At 50.3% G+C, this 19,686-nt stretch overlaps 2 protein-coding genes across 4 annotated transcripts; one reads left to right on the top strand and one right to left on the bottom strand.

Annotated features, from left to right (window-relative positions):
• Positions 1 to 1,223: 1,223 nt before the first annotated feature.
• GCDH (glutaryl-CoA dehydrogenase) lies at positions 1,224 to 7,561 on the top strand. Of its 3 annotated transcripts, XM_010993814.3 has the most exons (12): positions 1,225 to 1,367; positions 1,461 to 1,590; positions 1,680 to 1,715; positions 2,025 to 2,168; positions 2,344 to 2,406; positions 2,651 to 2,821; positions 3,607 to 3,736; positions 3,818 to 4,034; positions 4,561 to 4,664; positions 4,941 to 5,066; positions 5,409 to 5,569; positions 7,014 to 7,561. In XM_010993814.3, exons 2-12 carry the CDS (start codon positions 1,500 to 1,502, stop codon positions 7,085 to 7,087), a joined length of 1,317 nt encoding a protein of 438 aa, XP_010992116.2. In that variant the 5' UTR covers positions 1,225 to 1,367; positions 1,461 to 1,499; the 3' UTR covers positions 7,088 to 7,561. The 3 variants fall into 3 exon arrangements, with proteins under 3 accessions (XP_064335960.1, XP_010992116.2, XP_064335959.1); XM_064479890.1 differs by lacking the exon at positions 4,561 to 4,664 and having other exon boundaries at positions 1,224 to 1,367; positions 3,818 to 4,060; XM_064479889.1 differs by lacking the exon at positions 1,225 to 1,367 and having other exon boundaries at positions 1,406 to 1,590.
• On the bottom strand, positions 6,668 to 18,609 carry SYCE2 (synaptonemal complex central element protein 2). The gene is made up of 5 exons (XM_010993810.3): positions 18,570 to 18,609; positions 17,820 to 17,935; positions 9,254 to 9,461; positions 8,020 to 8,208; positions 6,668 to 6,927 (listed from the first exon to the last, which is right to left on the bottom strand). The coding sequence occupies exons 1-5, from the start codon at positions 18,582 to 18,584 to the stop codon at positions 6,880 to 6,882; spliced, it is 576 nt and encodes a 191-aa protein (XP_010992112.1). The 5' UTR covers positions 18,585 to 18,609; the 3' UTR covers positions 6,668 to 6,879.
• Positions 18,610 to 19,686: the final 1,077 nt, after the last annotated feature.

The following is a 19,686-nucleotide window of genomic DNA, read 5'->3' on the forward strand; positions in this document are numbered from 1 at the left end:
TTAAGGGCAAAAAGGGCCCAGAAAGTGGAAGAGTCTGAACACACCCAGTCCCCAGGCACTTGGGGATAAGCAGGCTAGTGATCACATTAGGGCACAATCTCACAGTTATTTCTATCATACTCAGCCAGAGACGATGTGTGAGACAGAACACTCTAACACACAACTACCCAGAGTGTCTATGTGGGAAGAGGTTTTCCTGGGTGGGTGGGGTGGCGGGGAGGCTGTCCTGGGAAGCAGCAGGCTTGGATCCCAGTACTGGTCCCTGCTCTGCACCTGGCCCATTGTGACTCTGAGCAAGACCATTCTGCTTTCTGGGCCTTATTTTCCCCAACTGGGAAATGAATGGGTCTTGGACTTTCAGATATAGTCAAGCATGATGCATTCAGATTCGAAAGCACACCAAACAGATGCTCATAAAAGTGATCTAGGTGAGCACAGCCACTCATTCAGGTATATACTCATGTCACACTCAAGCTCACAATCACACATAACTGCACATAGACTGACACATACAGGTATACACAATTGCACAGATATACACACAAATATCTAGTCATATTCTCACAAAGATAACAGCCAAACCCAGAGAGAAAAATCATCAAAACACAGTCATGCACATAGTATCACACAGACACATGACCACACAGAATATCATTACACAAGCTTACAATTAGACAAGAAACCAAAAAGACATTCAGTTACATAGGCACACAACCACCCATAGTCAACAGCCCCACAACGTCACAGTCAGCCCCACTCACATACAGATACACAGTCACTCAGGTTCAATCAACCGCACAGAATCACAAAGCACAAGGAATCACACCAAGTCACTCGCAGTCACATGTGGCTACACATGCTTCCTGCGACAGACTGGCAGACAGCTTGGGCTGAGATCGCTCACTGGAACCCACCTCCCCCTTCCACACACAGCGCCCCATTAAAGGAGATGTCGAGTTCTGCGCTCCTGGGTTCCAGGACTCATTTTTCTCGTGCCTCAGTATCCTGGTTTAACTTCTGACTCCCACTGCACACGCCCCCTACTACTGACCAACCAGGAGTGGGCCGAGCCCCATCCTAAGGCCAATCAGAGCAGGAATACAGTTGGCCAATTGGGTCGGCGCACTCGCCTTCCGCCCCGTCACTGTTCTGCTCCTTAAAAGAGGCTAACATGCCGCGGCTTGGGCGCGTCCGCTTCCACCCGCAAGGCTGCCATAACCCTTTTAAAAACAGAGCCGTGAAGGAGCTGGGTACTAGGACGAACCAATGACAAGCCCTATTCATCCTCTACCCCGCCCACCCTCGCCGGAGGTCAAAAGCCGTGGTCAGTTGCTTTGTATCCTGTGCCGTGAGCCGAAAGGCTTCAGGTGAGGACTGGCGAGAGGGGCGAGAGGCGAGGGGTGCAAAGGGCTAGGGCAGCTGGTGGGAGCTGCTCCGCTCAGACGCCTCCACTCCTCCAGGTGGGCCGTGGTTGTTGCGCTCGCCCACTCGCTGCCCACATGGCCCTGAGAGGCGTCTACGCGCGGCTACTGAGCCGCGGACCCGACCTGCGCGTCCTTCGCTCATGGAGCTCAGCGGCGGCGCAGACGGGTCAGTGCTGGGCCAGGGGTGGGACGGGGAGGGAGAAACTTGAGGCTCAGGAACTTTCCCGGGGTAATTTTCCCGTTCTGTGTTTTCAGAGAAGGGCGGGAAGACGCAGAGCCAAACAGCCAAGTGTAAGGACCCCTCGTCGCGCCGCGCGTCTTCTTCGACCCCTTGCCCAACTGTCTGTCTGTCCGTCCGGATGGGCTCTGTCCCGGAATCCGAGGGTAGCCCGGGCGGGGAGGCAGGGCCGTGGCCAGGGCCAGAGGCGCTGAGGCAGTGAGTTTCCCGGAAAAAGGCTACTTTGTCAGTCCTGTTTGCAGCCCACATTTGTTGGGAGCGAGACGAGGGGTGGAGGGGTGGGACTGAGGATTGAGGATTCAGTGGGGTGTGGTGGTTGGGTGGGCCTGAGTAGAGTCCTACCCCCTCCAACTTCGCCTCAGCCTTGCGGCCAGAGTTTGACTGGAGAGACCCACTATTGTTGGAGGAGCAGCTGACAGCAGATGAGATCCTCATCAGGGACAGCTTCCGCACCTACTGCCAGGAGCGCCTCATGCCCCGCATCCTGCTGGCCAATCGCAACGAAGGTGCCCAGGCAGGCGGGTGGGCCCCCTGGAGCTCTTCCTGCTACTGGAACTGCACCCTCTACCATGCACATCAGCTCTGGCTGCTCTAGCTGGGCCTTTGGGCACCTCTGGCCCTGGGGTGGGGATTCCAGTGGACCAGGACTGCGCCTGAAGTTGTGCATCTGTCCCTTTGCAGTTTTTCACCGGGAGGTCATCTCAGAGATGGGGGAGCTTGGTGTGCTGGGCTCCACTATCAAAGGTAGGGTCAATTTCTCTCCACTGTGTCCTGGCAAGTCCCCTCCTTTCCTTGAGCCTAGTTTCCCAGCCTGTAGAGAGGCTGCTATCCTGTCTGAAAGTGGCCGTGGGGATGAAACTAATAAACCCTTGTGCATTCTCCTTAGGTGCCCATATATAGCTCTGTCTCTTGGGCCCCAGGAGTCACTAGTCTCAGCTGGGCAGGGCTTTGTCCTCCATTGCCCTGTTTCTGCCCTGCCCCCAACCAGGGTATGGCTGTGCTGGAGTCTCATCTGTGGCCTTTGGGCTTCTGGCCCGAGAGCTGGAGAGGGTGGACAGTGGCTACAGATCAGCGATGAGTGTCCAGTCCTCCCTTGTCATGTACCCTATCTACGCATACGGCAGTGAGGAGCAGCAGCAGAAGTACCTGCCCCGGCTGGGTGAGCAGCTGCCTGTGGAGCCTGATGGAAGGAAGAAAGTCCCAGTGGTCTGAAACTCAGGAGTGTGGCTGTCCCCCAACCCTGCTTTCTATTCACACCTCAAGGATATCACCAGTGGCCACTTAGGGTCCCTGCTAGACCCTGGGCCTCACCCCCACGTTTGATCCTGCTAGCTCTCTCTCTATTTTTTTTTTTTGGTTAATGGAGGTATTGGGGATTGAACCCAGGACCTCATGCATGCCCTCTGCTACTGAGCCATACCCCACATCCTCCTCCTAGATCTCTCTTAACTCTACCTCTTTCTCACCACTATCATATCCCTCATGATTCACTTTCTGTGCTCCCCATTCCAGCCCAAAGTTTAAAGTCTGAAGTCCCTGACTGGGTCCATGAGATCGCACGTGAACAGGCCTCTGCTGACCTTTCCACCTCATCTCTGGCCATTTTTCTGACTGCTCCTTCCCAGCTACTTGGAATTCTCAGTTGTACCACTGGGCTTTTGCACACCTTGTCCCTCTGTTCTTCTCCACACCTCTTCCTGCTTAACTCCTTTTCACTGCCCTTCAAGACAGTTTAGATAACCCCTTCTTGACTCCTGTGGGGGCCTCTCCTCATCATGGTATTGTAATTATGGCCTGGGTAAGACCTGTCTCCCCACCGCCTGGGAGTGCTATGAGGGCAGGGCCAGACCTGCCTTGTCCTGGCTTGGTGGAGAGGACGACAATTTTCAGGAGAGGGAATGAATGGAGATCAGGCAGCTTCATGACCCTGTCTCACGCCTGCAGCCAAGGGGGAGCTCCTGGGCTGCTTCGGGCTCACAGAACCCAACCATGGGAGTGACCCTGGCAGCATGGAGACCAGAGCCCGCCACAACCCATCCAGCAGGAGCTACACCCTCAATGGGACCAAGACCTGGTGAGGGGTCTGGGTGCCTCGGGCAGGTGGGCAAGGGCAGTAGGTGGTGGCCAGACCCCTCACTGTCTGTCCCGCCTCCAGGATCACCAACTCGCCTGTGGCTGACTTGTTTGTAGTGTGGGCTCGGTGTGAAGATGGTTGCATTCGGGGCTTCCTGCTAGAGAAGGGGATGCGGGGCCTCTCGGCCCCCAAGATCGAGGGCAAGTTCTCTCTGCGGGCCTCAGCCACGGGTATGGTTATCATGGATGATGTGGAGGTGCCAGAGGAGAATGTGCTGCCCAAGGCATCTGGTCTGTCGGTGAGCAGCAGCCACCTTGGGAACTGGTATGAGGCTACCTACTGGTTCACTTTTCTTGGGCAGGCTCCATGCTGGGGACCCAGCTGGGGAACAGACACACAAAGAGCCCACACCGTAGTGATTTTGAGAGGCTCATTGATGTGTAGAAGCTGCCCCACCATCTCACTCATGCTGGCTCTGCCTGGGACACATGGGCCTGAACCAGCTTAATCCTTTGATGCATGTGCATCTTCCTGTCTCCTTACATCAGCCCCTAGATCTGAGCATCTAACTCAGATCCTGGGCTGGGTAGAACTGTAGAACTGTGTGCAAACCCAGAGTCTGCAGGCAGTGAGCAAGACTTCATGAGCATGAGTTTTGGTGCCAGGGTCATGTGTGACTTAAACAGCCGCCCTGAGTCAGTCCCCCGTTTACACTGACTGCATGTCTGGGGTGTCTGGGGAGAGGGCTTCCCCCTACATAAGAGTTCTGTACAGGGTCTCTCAGCTTCTCTTGGTGGGGCTGAGGCCCCCTCTTAACCCTACAGGGTCCCTTTGGCTGCCTAAACAATGCCCGCTACGGCATCACCTGGGGCGTGCTTGGAGCCGCCGAGTTCTGCTTGCACACGGCCCGGCAGTACACCCTGGACAGGTGTGTGGGGGCTGCCATGAGAACTCCTGAGGGTGTGGCTGGGCTCAGGTTCCATCTCAAGCCACCCCCCCAGCCCCTGTCCACTAGACCTAAGTTCCCCGCTCTGTGAAATGGCCTAGGAAGTCCTGAGCAGTGAGTGGCTAAGTCAGCGACAGGGCCAGAGCGAGCTGAGTGGGGGCTGAGGCAGCCTGGGAAGGCTTCCTGGGCCTGTGGGACCCTGGGATGGGACTGGGGAGTGGGCCCCCCCCCATACTTACCCTGACCTTGTCCACCTAGGATCCAGTTTGGTGTCCCACTGGCCAAGAACCAACTGATTCAGAAGAAGCTGGCAGACATGCTCACTGAGATCACACTGGGCCTTCAAGCCTGTCTGCGACTTGGCCGCTTGAAGGATCAAGACAAGTAGGGGCTGTGTGTTTGGGGAGAAACGGGGAGGAGGTGTGGCAGGAGGACCCCGTGCCGCTTCTGGGCATGGTGGCAGTTGGTCCTGGAGAGAGAAGTCCTTCTCTCCTGGTGGCCCCTGGGGACTCATCCCTTTCTCTCTCCCTTTTGGCCTTGATGGCCCAGGGCCACCCTGCCTCTCCCTCATTGGAAGCTTGGTGTCTGCTGCTGCGACCGTAACCACTCCCCACCCCACCCCTGGCCCCCAGTTGGGTTGGCCCAGGGCGTAGGGATGCCTGGACACCCAGCGCAGGGTCAGTTCTTTGTAATCCAGTGCTTATTGCCTGTCTGTGCTGTTCCCAGGGCCACCCCAGAAATGGTCTCCTTGCTAAAGAGAAATAACTGTGGGAAGGCCCTGGACATTGCCCGCCAGGCCCGAGACATGCTCGGGGGGAATGGGATTTCTGACGAGTATCACGTGATCCGGCATGTCATGAACCTGGAGTCTGTGAACACTTACGAAGGTGAGGGCCGGATCCCTGGAGGGGGTGGAGTGTCACAGTGGCCTCACTGGGGAAGAGGGGCAGCAAGAAGGGGAGGGGAAGCAGGCCCAAGTCCTACTCCCAGCCATCACCAACTGGCGGTGTCAATGGGGCAAATCTCACTCTGTGTCCCTCATCTGGAGTGGCTCACTGGGACTGTGGAAGTGAAACACTCCCAGTCCTTTCTCCCATTATGCTCTGGAGGAGGGATGTTCCGAAGCCTGCTTACAGCTTCCTCCGGCATCCCCACAGTGGGGCCCAGTGCCCAGTGAGCTGGTGAATGCAAGGCAGTGAGAGTGCAGCTGCACCCTATTTTATGTGAGAAAGAGAAGAGGTAAATCATTTTCAGGCTGAGGTGTTTGTACCTGGCAACTGGTGGTGACTCACATGGGGCCCAGAACCCCTTGCCTCATGGGAGGACAGATAAAGAAAATGATGATTAAAAAGAAAAAAGATGTACAATTCCAGTGTGAGCCATACAGAAATAGAGGGAGATGTAACAGGTGCTCAAATCTCTTAGGAAGTGGGACCATGTTAAGCTCTGAGGGAGGTGTAGGAGCTCCCTGGGCAGAGATGGTTAAATAGCATCCATGTGCTATTCTGGATGGAATGTTCCAGAAACAGCAGGGGGGTGATCCTACAGGTGCGAGAACGACCCTGAGGACAGGTACCCTGAGGACAAGCAGGGTGGATCTTCAGATGACTTTATGCAGGGGAGGGGCAGGGTCAGATTTGCACCTTTAGCAAGAAAACAGTTATTTTGCTCCCTAAAAGGGAGGCCATGATCTCTGCCTTCCACCCCTGGGAGCTGAGGAAAAGCAAATGCAAACACTGAGGGCTGTAAAGTGTTACCTAGACGTGAGGGCATGGGATGGGATGTGGGGCAGTGGCTCCAGGATGTTGGGGGTCAGATGGGACAAGCAGTTGTCTCATATTTGCTCTCCCATCCCTCCTGTGGGTGAGGAGGGGCCTGATACGTTTCCACAAAGCCCATCAGCTCTCTCCACTTCTGCTGGAAGGAAGCATGGCTGGGTTGAAAATGAAACATTTAATCAACTGTGTGGGGTTGGGGGTGGAGTGAATCTGTGGGAGCATCAAAGCTGGGCCAAAGGCGGGGGCTGGACTTCCTGCAGTTTTGGGCCTGGCACAAGGAGCTTTGGGTTTTTGTTTGTTTGTTTTTTGCCAAGATGCATTACAGAACTCTGAAAAACAATTTTCTCATCATAGCCTAAACGGTGGCCTCTAAGCCTTCCCTTGGTGGCTGTCACTAAGAGGGGCTCTCCTGGCAGCTGTCAGCATTCTCCATCTTTGTGGGTCTGTTCTTCTTCCGAAATAGTAGCCTGTGGGGGGGGACATGAAGATTGAATTTAAAGGGAGGTTGTGAGCCGTTAAGACTCCAAACCAACTCTGCATTTATCTTTCCCAGGCACTCATGATATTCATGCTCTGATACTCGGAAGGGCGATCACAGGGATCCAGGCGTTCATGGCCAGCAAGTGAACACACTTCACCCGGGAGCCTGGGTGGTACCAAGCTCCTTCCCAGGGAGATGCTGTGCTCTGAGCTGAGCCAGAGAGGTGGCAGATGGAGCCAATTCTTATGGTGGGAAGTGAGAGACACTGATTTTTAAATATCAAAATTTCCCTTTTGAAGTCATTCAAATGTGTTCCTTAAAAAGAAGAGGGGACTCTCTGTACTGAGTTTCTCAAGCCACTTTTCACTATGGATGGGAACAGACTCACTAACCTTGGAACAGAAGCTTCTCTTGACAGGGTATCAGGGAGAGGGAACGAGAGTGACACGGAGGCAACTTGTGAGACCCACCTGGTGTCTGCCTAAGCAAACTACCCCCCCAATACACACCCCAAGAGTTCACTGTGCGCCCTCTGACCCTCTCATGTGGGGTAAGTGCCTTATGCTGGACGTTGGAGCAGAGCAAAGGGGAAGGAGAGATAATAAAGTCTGCATGCTTGACCCCACAGTGTTGGACACATTTACTTGTAACCACTGAAAGTTATTTCAGTCACAGGAAAAAGGAACACGGGGCAGTGAAGTGGGCTGGGACCTGGCGGGGACTTCCCCTGCTCCCGAGTGATCTGGTCTGTGGCTGAGTCCTGGGCTCAGCTGTAATAAATAAACCTGGTTAGGCACTGCCCAGGGCTCCGGGCTGAGGGCAGAGGGGACTTTGTCCTTTCTATCACCACAGAGCTGACACAAAGCATGGGAAATGATGGTCCAGCTCTCACATGACAGGGGAGCACAATGTCACAAGTGAGATGGGGATCATCACGGGTTTCGTGGTGGTGGTGGCCCCTGTGGGGTTTAGGGCGGCCGGGGCTAATGCCCCTGCTTTCTATTGACATTGATTTTCATCTTTGCTGCTATAACTCTCCTTCCTCAGGCTGCGCCCGCATGCTTGAGTTTTGTCATACCTCAGGCTGGACGCACAGGTCTTTGTACACGGTCTCCACAGTGTGGCACACTTGTTTGAGCTCTGTTTCCAGATGACTGATCTTTGCCATTTTCTGGGTGAACTCTTGGAGCTTTTCCTGAATGATCTTGTTGTGGTGATTATAGATCTGATACATCCTCTCCTCTAGCTTCTCTGTCAGGTCCGAAACCTTTTAAAGAATAAGGTGTGTTTTTGGAAAAGCAAACAAGAGGCATCACAAGACATTGTTCTAGATGGCTCTTTAAGATTTCTGCAGTTTCTCTTATAAAAGTGGTAAAAACAACTCCAGTGACTAGGGGTGAAACTGCCTACAGGTTAAACTTTTCTTTTTAAAAAGCAAGGTGCAAAATTATGTAAATAGTATAAGCTCAAGCAGGTTAGGAGGAAAGTACACAGAGCAGAGACTAGAAGAAAACATGCAGCCAAGTGGCTCTGGGTGGTGGTATCATATGAATGTTTTTATATTTTTTCTGCCTTTTTATATTTTTCTCTACTGTCTAAATTTTCTATGTACCAGGTAGGTAGGGATGGGGGGCGTAAAAAGGGAAAAAAGTCAAGTCTGTCATTGAGAGATGACATGTAGAATCAACAAGCTGTCCCACTCACAGGATCCATTATGTATTTTTTTTTTTTTAATGGAGGTACTGGGGATTGAACCCAGGACCTTGTGCATGCTAAGCATGCGTTCTACCACTGAGCTATATTCACACCCCACCCCCCCATTATGCATTCTGAAGAAGCATCAGGGACAGCCATTAATATCAGATCTGAACATAACATCAGGCTTTGTTAGACACAAGCCCCAGGCATGTCCCGGGACCTCTACTCTCCTGTCACAAATCATTGGACTTCTGGAGGACAGATAGGAGTAATAACTCAGGTTATGCCTCAGCCCCCTACTCCCACAGCCGTTAGCCCTGGCATGAAGTAAGGGGCTGGGCTGTGGGTACAGACGGATCTTGGCTCTTCATCCTAGTTTTTGGACTTGGGCAAGTTATTTCCAAACCTCATTTTTCACATCTACAAAATGGGTTCTATCTCTTTGCAGGATTGCTGTCAGGATAAAATGAAGTACAATGGGCAAATTGCCTAGCACCATGCAGGGAACATGACAGCTATTGCCTTCATTTCCCCCCGCCCCCGCCTTTCACCTTTTGCATGAGGAACACCCCACCTTCACTGGGGCTTCACAGTGAGTGTGAGGAATCTCGCACCTTGATCTTGAGGCTGTCTCTGAAGTTGGTCATGAGTGCGTGGTCCTTCTGCCTGCTCTCGTTGATGTTCTCGATCAGCTCCTGGGCCCTCTTCTTCAGGATGTCAATGCTCGAGTCCAGAGAGGAAAAGGGTCCCGACTTTCCTTCCAGCATCATCAGCTGGCGGTTGGCACTGGAGGTGGCGACAGAGGGGCTAGAAACCTGACTTCTGAAAGTATAGGAAACTGAGATCAGCGCCAAACTCTCCTGAGAGTGGTCTCAATTAGCTCTATGGTGGGAGGAGAAGCCGTGTTGTGTGTCTCTCATGGGTGACACTTGTTTATTTCATTCATATACACCCCTGAGAGGCAGGGACGGCATCCCCATCTTATAACTGAAATCAGACCCAGAAGCACAAACAAAATCTGCCCAAGTTTCCAGTACAAGGAGATCTGCCTGACTCCAATGCCCACAGTTGTTTTATTACACCAACCTGCTGCTTTGAAATAAGCATCAATTAAAAATAGTTTAGATGCTTTCTTAGATGATCTTCCCGTCACCAACCTGCTGCATCTTTTTCCATCCCTTTCTAAATCTGGGTGATGCTCACAGTATGCAGACCATCTGGGGCCAGTGTACCTGCATGTCTCTGCTCCTACCCGGTGAGGTGGCCTGTCAAGAGGTAGTTATGTTAAAAAATAAAAATTTAAAAATGCCCCCCTAGACAGTTAGGTCTGTCCCACACTGTACACATGACTATAATGATGCAATTCAGTTAGCTTGTTAGCTAGTGAAATGGTGAAAAAGTGACAGCTGTCTAAAGCTTAATGGAATGAATAAAGAGCTTAATAAAACAACTATTAAATCAAGTATGGGGGAGACAACTATATATGGGGCAAAGAACATAAAAATCTAGAAGGATTCTGTATACAGATCGCTTTGTCAAGGCCTGTGAGTTTTCACTCTGCTTTAGAAACATGAAAGTGGAAATTGTGGGTAACGCATTATGAATGAGGTTCATGTAAAAAAAAGTTGCAATCTGCTCAGCAGACCCAATGGTGATTTAAATTAAGAAAAAAAATTATGGTAAGCTCCCCCCCTATTTCCCTGCTTTATCTGCCACATACCATGCTAAGTTACATGCCTCTTCTTGCTACATCCTCATTACCACGCTTTGGGGTCTGTCCCTATCATCTTTACCCCATAGCTGAGGACACAGGCTCAGAGCAGTTGTGTCACTTTCTCAGGATCACCAGCCAGTCACTGGCAGAGCTGGGTGTGGCACCCAGGTGGCCTGACTCCCTGAATCCTGCTTTCCCCTGGGCCCTTAGTTTCCTCCTTACCCCCTGAGGTGCTTCCAGCTCTGAATGGCTGAGACTCGGAGGTGACAATACAGCAGTTCCTCAATACACCGGTTCACACACAATCATAGAGTCAGCCATGACTGCAAGCCAGACACTGATACTTAGAAAAACACATCCTGATTTTCAGATGCTTTCTCCAGACAACTATGTTTCTTGGCTTTTCCCCAACTGCCTGAGCTCTTCCTTTTGGCTCAGGATACAAGCACTTTGAAACTTGGATGCACAAGAGCCACGATAGCCACGGCTCTCATTTGCACAAAGGTCCTCAGGCCTGAGACACTGGCTGTGTCGTGGTCCTTATGTTTTCCTTACCTGATTGCTTCTTGCCCCTGGGCTTTTGCATGTATTTGCTCTCTGACCTGTGAGACCTAGCCCAGACCACTGCCTCCTTTGAGAAGCTAGCTATGACCCTGAGCCCATCTCTACCACTGTGTGCTTGTCACTGTTAAGACCCTTCTCTCCCCAGAGGGCTGTGTCCCGTTTACCTCTGCATTCCCAGCATCCAGCACATAGTTAGTCCTCCACTGTTTCTTGAATGAATGAAAGATAACTTCCCTCTGATTTATGCCTCCTTCCTCCGGCTTCACACAAAGCATGCATGTTCATCTGCCTCCAAGCCCAGACACTTGTGTTCAGTGCATTTGTCAAGACGAGAAAGTGTGCCTCTGACTGAGGCAGGCATTTTATAGCAAAGACATATCAGGTAGAAAACAATGGACCAACTAAAGGCTCCCTGAGCATTCTTGTTAAAAAACATTTTGCTGTCCCCAGTACCTATCCCTCACGTGAAGAATAATGAAAGCATTGAGTAAATGAATGAATGACGAGCAAGGACTTTCATTATCATCCACACTTCCACGTCTCCCAAACATCATCACCAGCCCACGCCTAACTCCCAAGCTCCCAACAACACACCTGACTGCCTCTGGGTCTTCTCCACTTGGCTGTCCCAGAGGCATCTCAAATGCCTCTAAATTTGCACATCAACATTATTTCCCCCCAAACCCAATATTGTCTTCCCTGCTCATTTCCTTGAATGACACCAAAAGCCACCTGGTTATCAACTAGAAACTTAGCAGTCAGCCTGGAGCCTGGCTTCTCTCTGTTCCTCTGTATCCTGTCACAAAGTCTCATTTCTATCTCCTTTATTTCTCCCAAACCTATCATCTCCTCCATTTACAACCATTTACAACCCCATGCCTATCACTCTCATCTGGGCCCTAGTGACCTTAGACCTGAAATCTGATACTGCACTCCTGTTCCTGCTCCCCAGCCTCCAAGAGCCCCCACCAACCACAGGATCAAGTAAATTCCCTAGCACAGCACAGCAGGTTTTCCAGGGCCCTGGCCCCCACTTCTTTTCACCCTCCACTCCTAGTGATTTGGAACCTTCCACAATTACACCAAACCCATCAGACTTCACCTGAAATGATTTTCCCTTTCTGTCAACTTCAGAAGGCAACATTCTGAGCATCTCCACCATACTTTTGCTAACTAATCACAGCACTGCCAGTTTGTACATGTCAGTTCCCCCCAGGTCACCATGTATGCTCAGGGTAGGGACTGCATTGCACTCATTCCAAAGGCATCGCAAATGTTCATGTTCCCAGAATACCTAAATGAATGAACTTCTGCCTCAGAGCCTGGTGTAACATTCTTGCTCTTGAGCCACTTTGTACCTGCAGTTGCTTTGTTATCCCAACAGTGTAAGGATACTGAAATTAAAATCAATGATAGAACCCGGTGCTTCTTTTTGTGTAATTGCTCACAAACTGCTTGAGTTGCTAACTGTTCAAAGTCACTCCTCTCTCTGGCTCAAGGGATGAGGCTGGAACTGGTCTTTGTGGCAGCTACACAAATGGTGAAAAATCACTTGAATTCGGCTCATTCAAATTTCGTTGTGGGACAAAGGCCTGCATCAGATGTCTGCAGAGAGCTGCTTGATTTCCCCCAACCTCTCCTTGGGGGATTGATTCCTTTCCATTTCATTTTTCTTAATATTCAGCAGCTGCATATTAATCAGGATGCTAATGAATCATAGGCTTCCCTGGGCCTGCATTCACCAATTAACTTTAATAAACAAAATGCACCATGTCCTCTCCACTGGCTTCCCCCATTCCCGGGCCTGCTTCTGTTGCCCAAGCCTGGATGGAGGCCAGGGAGTGGAAGTTGGCCCAACACAGTAGGCCCCTTGTGCTCTGGGTTGGGCAGTGGGGGGGTCGGGGTGGGGGCTGTGAACACATCCCTGTGCTCATCTATGATGGTCTGTCCTTCTACGGAGTCCCTAATTCGGCTTCGAGGATTAGGACATAGATCCAAGCCAGGCCCAGCCTGGCAGGGGGCCCGGGAACGGCAGAGGAAATGGGTCTAAGTGAAGAGACCATCTGTTCGCTCCAGGTAAAGCTGTGATTGGCAGGCGTGTGAGCCAGAGCCGCCCGCCGGTGGAGCCCTCCCTCCGTGGCCTCGAACAGATATACAAGTAAACAATCCGCCAGCCACTTATGACCACCACAGGCAGCAGTCCCAGGAGGAGAGGCAAGCTAATCAAACATTCAAGGAGAAACACAACAGAATCTCTGGCGCTTGAGCAAAATGATGTTTTGCTGAAGTACAGCCAGGAAGGGGGAAGGTTTGAATCGAAGCTGCCGAGCCTGTTCCTTTCACCCTCTGCTTTCCTCTCCCGAAATGTGTTCACATTTTAATCATGTCACTGAGAGTCTGCTGCTGGATCTATTAACTGGTCCCTGCACTGGTTCTAACCCATCTGTTTCTAGGCCCAGAGCTCTTTTGGAAATCCTTGAAGTCTCTCAATGATTTGCAATTTTCTGTCTCCTCACCACTTAGATCCCAGTCTAATTGTGCTACTTGCAGGAAGACATTATCAAACAAACTACTTCAGCCATTTCCTTCTTTTTTTTTGGTCACCAATTGACAGCACACACCTGGAAACCATTCCACCCTGTGGCCTGATTTACAACTGAGGAAGCTGGGAGGCCAGAGAAAGCTGGCTTTTTGCCTGGAGTCCCCAGGGCCCTGTCCCAAGCCTCATTCTATCCCCAGGTGAGGTGCTTCACTGGAACAGTGACTCCCATCTCCAGCCCTGGCCCCACCATGAGTTCCGAGTCAGAAAGTCCAACCCTGTCCTGGACGCATTCATGTGCATGTCTCCGGCCACCTCATACTCAACAAGGGCGAAATGGAACTCGTGTTCTCACCTCTGCCAGGGAGACCACCACCTGCTGCAAGCCACCTCAAGCCAGAAATTGAGGAGCAGTAGTGTGCTGGTAAGCATTTAGCAACTGGCTCTCTGGGTGGGGAGAGGGGGGAAGCCTTGATTTGTAGTGTTTGCCAATTTCCATGGTGCAAAGACTCCTACTATAGCCAATTTCAAGCTACCAACATGAAATCACTAAATGCCAGGTTGAGAAGAGATAAGTAGAACTGGCTCTTGCTAGGAGGAGCTGGCTCCAGCACACTGAAGCTGGGAGACAACCTCGGCTCATCCTCTTCCTCATGCCTCACTAAATGACTGCCCCCCGCATCTTCTCTCCATCTACCCTGCTAGATGCCACCCTCTCAGGAGCCTCCCACCTCTCTCCCAGGTCCACTCATGCCCTCTCTCACGCATTCTCCACAAAGCAGCCAGTGTCTTTTTATAACAGGAATGCATGTCACTTTTCTGACCCTCCTAGGTATCTACCTAAGAGAAATGAAAACTGATAGATGGCTGTTCATAGCAGCATTGCTCACAAGAGCCAAAGAGCAGAAACAACCCAAATTTCCATCAGCTGATGAATGGATAAATAAAATGTGATAGATCCATAATATGGAATATAATTCGGCCACATAGAGGACTGAAGTTCTAATACATGTTACAACATGGGTGAACCCTGAAGACATCATGCTCAGTAAAAGAAGCCAGTCACAAAGGACCACATAAGGGTATGACTCCAGTATTATATGAAATATCCAGCAGAGGCAAATCTGTAGAGACAGAAAGTAGAGTTGTGATTGCCAGGGACTGGGAAAGACGCAGTGATGGTTAAGGGGTGCAAGGATTCTTTTTAGGGCAATGAAAATGTTATAAATTTGACTGTGATGGTTGCACAGCTCTGTCAATACACTAAAAACAACTGAATTGTACACTTCAGGTAGGTGAATTGTATGGTATGTGAATTATAGCTCAATAAAGCTGTTACAGAAAAAAATCCTCAGGATCAAGTTCATAGCCAACAAAATGCCGTTACCTGGTCCCTGCTGAGCCCTCCTCCTGCACTCATGCCCCTGCCCATGCCACACGGGCCTGCCTTCAGCTCCCTGAAGCCATGGGCAGGGGCTTTGCATGAGCTATTCTCTCAGCTCCTCTTTCCAACCCCAAGCTTACTCAGCACCGACTCTCCGTCACCTTATGACTTAGCATCACCTATTCGAGGGCACTCATTTAGTGCTGGCTGACCACAGGGGAAATGTTTTCCCAGGACCCCGACCTCTTCTGTGTCAGTACTTGTTCAATATATGCCTTCCAGTCAGATGGGAGCACTAGAAGGGTATGAGGGTTTCTGTCCGATGTGCCCGGGTTACCCCTAGTACCAATCACAATGCCTGACACACTGGCCTTCCCACTGTTTTGTGAGCACACCAAGCTTACTCCTGCCTCAGGGACTTGTAATGGAGGCTCCTTCTGCCTGGAATGTTTGGGCCCATGGGTACCTCCTGGCTGTCTCCTTCTCATGTCACCTCCTTAGAGATCTCCAACTAAACTCCCTGTCACTCTAGTTGCTCCTTCTCTGTTTTGTTTCTTCACATCACTTTGCCACCAGTTAAAATCACATTAAAAGTACTGTCTATCTTTTAGAAAGTCAGCTTGGCAAGAGACCCAGGATAGCCAACACAATACTGAAGGAGAACAATTAAGTTGGAAGACTGATGCCATTTGATTTCAAGATTTACTACAAAGCTACAGTGATCCAGATAGTGTGGTACTGGTGAAAGGATAGACAACATATCAATGGACCAGAAGAGACAGCCCAGAAATAGACCCACACACATATAGTAAACTTATCCTTGACAAAGGAACAAAGAAAATTCAGTGGAGAAGGGAGAGTCTTTGTAACAAATGGTGCTGGAACAACTGGACACCCACATGCAGAAAAACTGGTTAGACGCAGACCTTGCACCTTTCACAAAAATTCTCTCAAAATCGATATCATAGCCCTAAATGTAAAACAAAAAACTATAATCCTCCTGGAAGATATCATAGGAGAAAATATAGATGGCCCTGGGTTTGGTAGTGACTTCTTAGACACAATATCAAAAGAAAAAAATTGGTTAATTGGACTTCATTAAAATTTAAAACTTCTGCTCTGCAAAAGACACTGTTAAGAGAATGAAAAGACAAGAGCCACATTGGGAACAAATCTTTGCAAAACACATACCTGATGAAGGAATGATATACAAAATATACTAGGACACTTTAAACTCAGCAATAAGAAAGCAAACAACCCAACTTAAAAACGGACAAAAGATCTGAACAGACATCTCAGCAAAAAAGATACACAGATGGCAAATAAGCATATGAAAAGATGTTCAACTTCATACCTCATCAGGAAGTTGTAAGTCAACACAACACTGATACTGATACACGCCTGTTAGAATGGGGAAAAATCCAAAACACTGACAACACCAAATGTTGGTGAGGATGTAGAGCAACAGGAACTCTCATTCACTGAGGACAGGAATGTAAAAGGGTTGAACCACTCTGGAATATATTTTGGCAGTTTCTTATGAAACTAAAAACACTCTTACCATATGATCTAGCAATTGTGGTCCTTGATATTTACCCAAAGGAGCTGAAAATTTACATCCATACAAAACCTGCATGTGAGTGTTTATAGCAACTTTATTTATAATTGCTAAAACTTGGAAGCAACCAAGATGTCCTTTAATAGGCAAGTAGATAGACTGTGGCACATTGTGAAAATGTACCACGTGGTATAGAGAATATTATTCAGCATTAAAAAGAAATGAGCTATTAAGCCATGAAAAGACATGGAGGAACCTTAAGTGCACACTGCTACGTGAAAGAAAGTCAGCTCCAAGAGAGCAGGAATTCTGATTTGTTCACTATTGTACCCCCAGCATCTAAAACAGTGCCTGGGCAAAATAGACTATCAATAAATATCTGGTAAATTAATGTGCAGGACAAAAACATCTTTTGAAAGTCATCCGTGACCCTGCTCTTTCTCTTACTCCAACATTGACTCCATTAGCAATTTCTGTTAGTTCTATTTTCTTAAATCTATCCAGAATCTGACCACTTCTCATCAATTCCAGGGATCCACCTGGGATCCACGTCAGAGTCATCTTGCACCTAAATTATTTCAATTGCCTTATCACTGGCCTCCCTGCTTCCAAGCCTACCTTCGATAATCTATTCTCTACATGGCAGCCAGAGGGAGCCTTTTAATACTTTAGTCCAGAGGCCTACAAACTTCTACAAAGGGTGAGATAGGAAATCTTTTCAGTGTTTCAGGCCATATGGTCTCAGTTACAACAATTCACCTCTGCAGAAGCAGCCCTGTTCCAATAAAACGTTATTAACAACAGACCTCACCCTGCTGTAGTCACTTCCTGTCACTTCTCTATTCCAGACTTCTTCATGGGTAATTATCATCCAAAGTCCCATTACCTGTCTGCCTACCTCCTTCTTACTCAGGCTGCTCTAGCATAGTTCTTCCTCAGGGCCTTTGAAGCTGCTGTTTCTCTGCCTGTAGCATAGTTGTCTCTACCCTCATGGTTCACTTGTCACCTCTTCCATGAAGCCTTCTTCGACCCTCTGATCTAAACTGGCCACCTGTCACTCTCTCCCTATTTTTCCCCCATAGCACTTAGCATCCCCTGACTACTTTTTTCTTTTTCTTTTTTTAAATGGAGGTACTGTGGATTGAAACCAGGACCTCATGCATGTTAAGCATGCGTTCTACCCCTATTTCCCTCCCCTTCCCCTGACTACTGTATATTTCTGAGTTTATAGACCTTCTCCTCCTCCAGAATGTCAGCTCACTGCTGTGTCCCCAGCACTTATATCCCAGGCACATGGGAGATGCTGGACAAGTATGAGCAACAAATACACCAAGAGAAGACACTGGTAGGGTCTTGTGAAAGAAAAGGGTGAATGAGGACTCAGGGGTCTGTTTGGACCCATTGGGCTGGTTCTTCCTCACCTAGCTGGTCCCCGACCAGCCTCCTCTTCGCGGTTCTCCTCGCCCTGTTGCTGCTCCTTGCTCTCCCTGAACAGCTGTGGCTCCTGGTCCTTGCCCTCTACGTGGGGCATGTCCACCTGTGAGCATAGCCAGCAATTGAGAGGTTGAAGGAGGAAGGGAGGGCTAGAAGTAGTCAGATTCCTCACCTCCCGCCTCTTCAACCCTTGACAACCCTGTGTGCCTCTGCGGCATGGTGGGGACCCCCAGAAGAGACGGGGGGAGTTGGGGCAGGCACCATGAGGACTGGGGGCGTGGGGTAGGGGGACCCTGTGCCAGGGGTACAGGATTGAGATGGGGAGACCCGGAGGGGCTGGGGTGAATGCAGGGGCTCCGGATGGGGCGCTGGAGGGGCTGGGCTCCTAACTGGGGTGTTGGTCGGCTTGAGTCCTTTGAGGAGGGAGAAGAGGTAAGAGAAAAAGAAGAAAAGAAACGGGTGAGGCGCGTTGAGTGTCTGAGTCTCTCTCTACCCTACTCCTGCCACTCGCCAAGCGTGGAAGTCAGTCCTCGTCTGGGCTGAACGCGTCAGTCATACAGTTGGTCTGTTAGTCAGGGCCAGGTCTGTCAGTCAGGAAATCGGGGCCCAGCCGGACGAGGAGCCACCGATGGCAGGAGACAGGCGACCGGGCTCCGGTCCGCCAGGGAAGCCTGAGATCGCTGCCATTCCCTGTCCGTCTGACCGCCGCCCACGCGAAGGAAACAAGCGCCGCGTACCCCGTGTCGCTCCATCCTGTCTTTTCCCGCCTTCTTGTTTGCCCCCACTGCGCACGCGCCGGTCCCGCCCCTGGAACTCCTCGCCCCCGCGCACGTGCTGAGGCGCACACTCCTGGCCCCGCCCCTTTAGGGGAACTTGCGCGCGCAGCGGGGCGGGGTTGGCCGTTGAGCGGCGGTTAGGCTCTCCAGGGGCTGCGCGCGCAGCCCTCACAGCTGGGAGGAGCCGGTGGCCTCTGCGTGTGCGTGTGCGTGTGCACATGTGTGAGGGTCCAGGAGGGCCCAATATAAGAGGGGAATCCTGCTGACCTTGCTTTCATTGTTTACGTTTCAGTTCCTCTGCTCCTCCCAAAGGAATCTTTCCAATAAAAAGTTCTGACCGTTGCTATTCCTTGATTACAACCTGTTGCCTTCAGTGAAAACATTTATGCAATTACCACCTTGAATCAGTTACCTGCACTTCAAAACCAGAAGTTCCTTGAAAGCATGGCGGGGCTGGCCCTAAAAGTTGGGCCCATACCGCTTAATAAAAATAGTAATAGTAACAATAATGAATTAATAGTGAAAACGGTAATAATAATTGGCACACGAGAAGCCACAGACTGGGAGAAAATATTTAAGAACTTGTGCTCAGCATCTACAAAGACCTCTTGCAGCTCAATAAGATAGAAAACTCAATTTTAAAATGGGCAAACAACTTGAAATGGTGATTCGGCCCTGAGATCCGAATAAGCTCAGTGTGTTTGAGGAGAAGCCTGGCCTGGTGGGGAGCAGATTGGGGGAGGCAGTGGGTGACAGATGAAGAACTGGACAGGGGCTGGGCTGGGGTCCAAGGCCAGAGGTTTGGACTTTATTCCAACTGACTGGGAAGGAGGTGGGGCTCTTCTCCGGGACACCTATATTTTCTATATAGAGCCAGCAGGAATCTGCTCACATTGCTCAACCCCTTCTGTGCAGAGTCCTGTCCCTGGGCACACACACTAGGTAGGGCACACACCTTTACACCAACGTTCTGGAGAACATGGGTTTGAATCTAGGCTGCCTCTTACCAGTGGGGGTAATCAGAAAACTGCCACTCACTCTCAAAATTCATCTTTGTCTATTACTGAGGCAATAAAAT

Source organism: Camelus dromedarius, chromosome 27, assembly GCF_036321535.1.
Source record: "Camelus dromedarius isolate mCamDro1 chromosome 27, mCamDro1.pat, whole genome shotgun sequence".
NCBI lineage: Eukaryota > Metazoa > Chordata > Mammalia > Artiodactyla > Camelidae > Camelus > Camelus dromedarius.

Coding starts and splice junctions, on each gene's coding strand:
- SYCE2 (XM_010993810.3), bottom strand. Junction 8,209..9,253: donor GAGACAGCCTCAAGATCAAG/GTGCGAGATTCC, acceptor ATTCTTTAAAAG/GTTTCGGACCTGACAGAGAA. Junction 6,928..8,019: donor ACCTGTGCGTCCAGCCTGAG/GTATGACAAAAC, acceptor CCCCCCCCACAG/GCTACTATTTCGGAAGAAGA.
- GCDH (XM_010993814.3), top strand. CDS start 1,500: ATGGCCCTGAGAGGCGTCTACGCGCGGCTACTGAGCCGCGGACCCGAC. Junction 5,067..5,408: donor CGCTTGAAGGATCAAGACAA/GTAGGGGCTGTG, acceptor TGCTGTTCCCAG/GGCCACCCCAGAAATGGTCT. Junction 5,570..7,013: donor GTCTGTGAACACTTACGAAG/GTGAGGGCCGGA, acceptor TATCTTTCCCAG/GCACTCATGATATTCATGCT.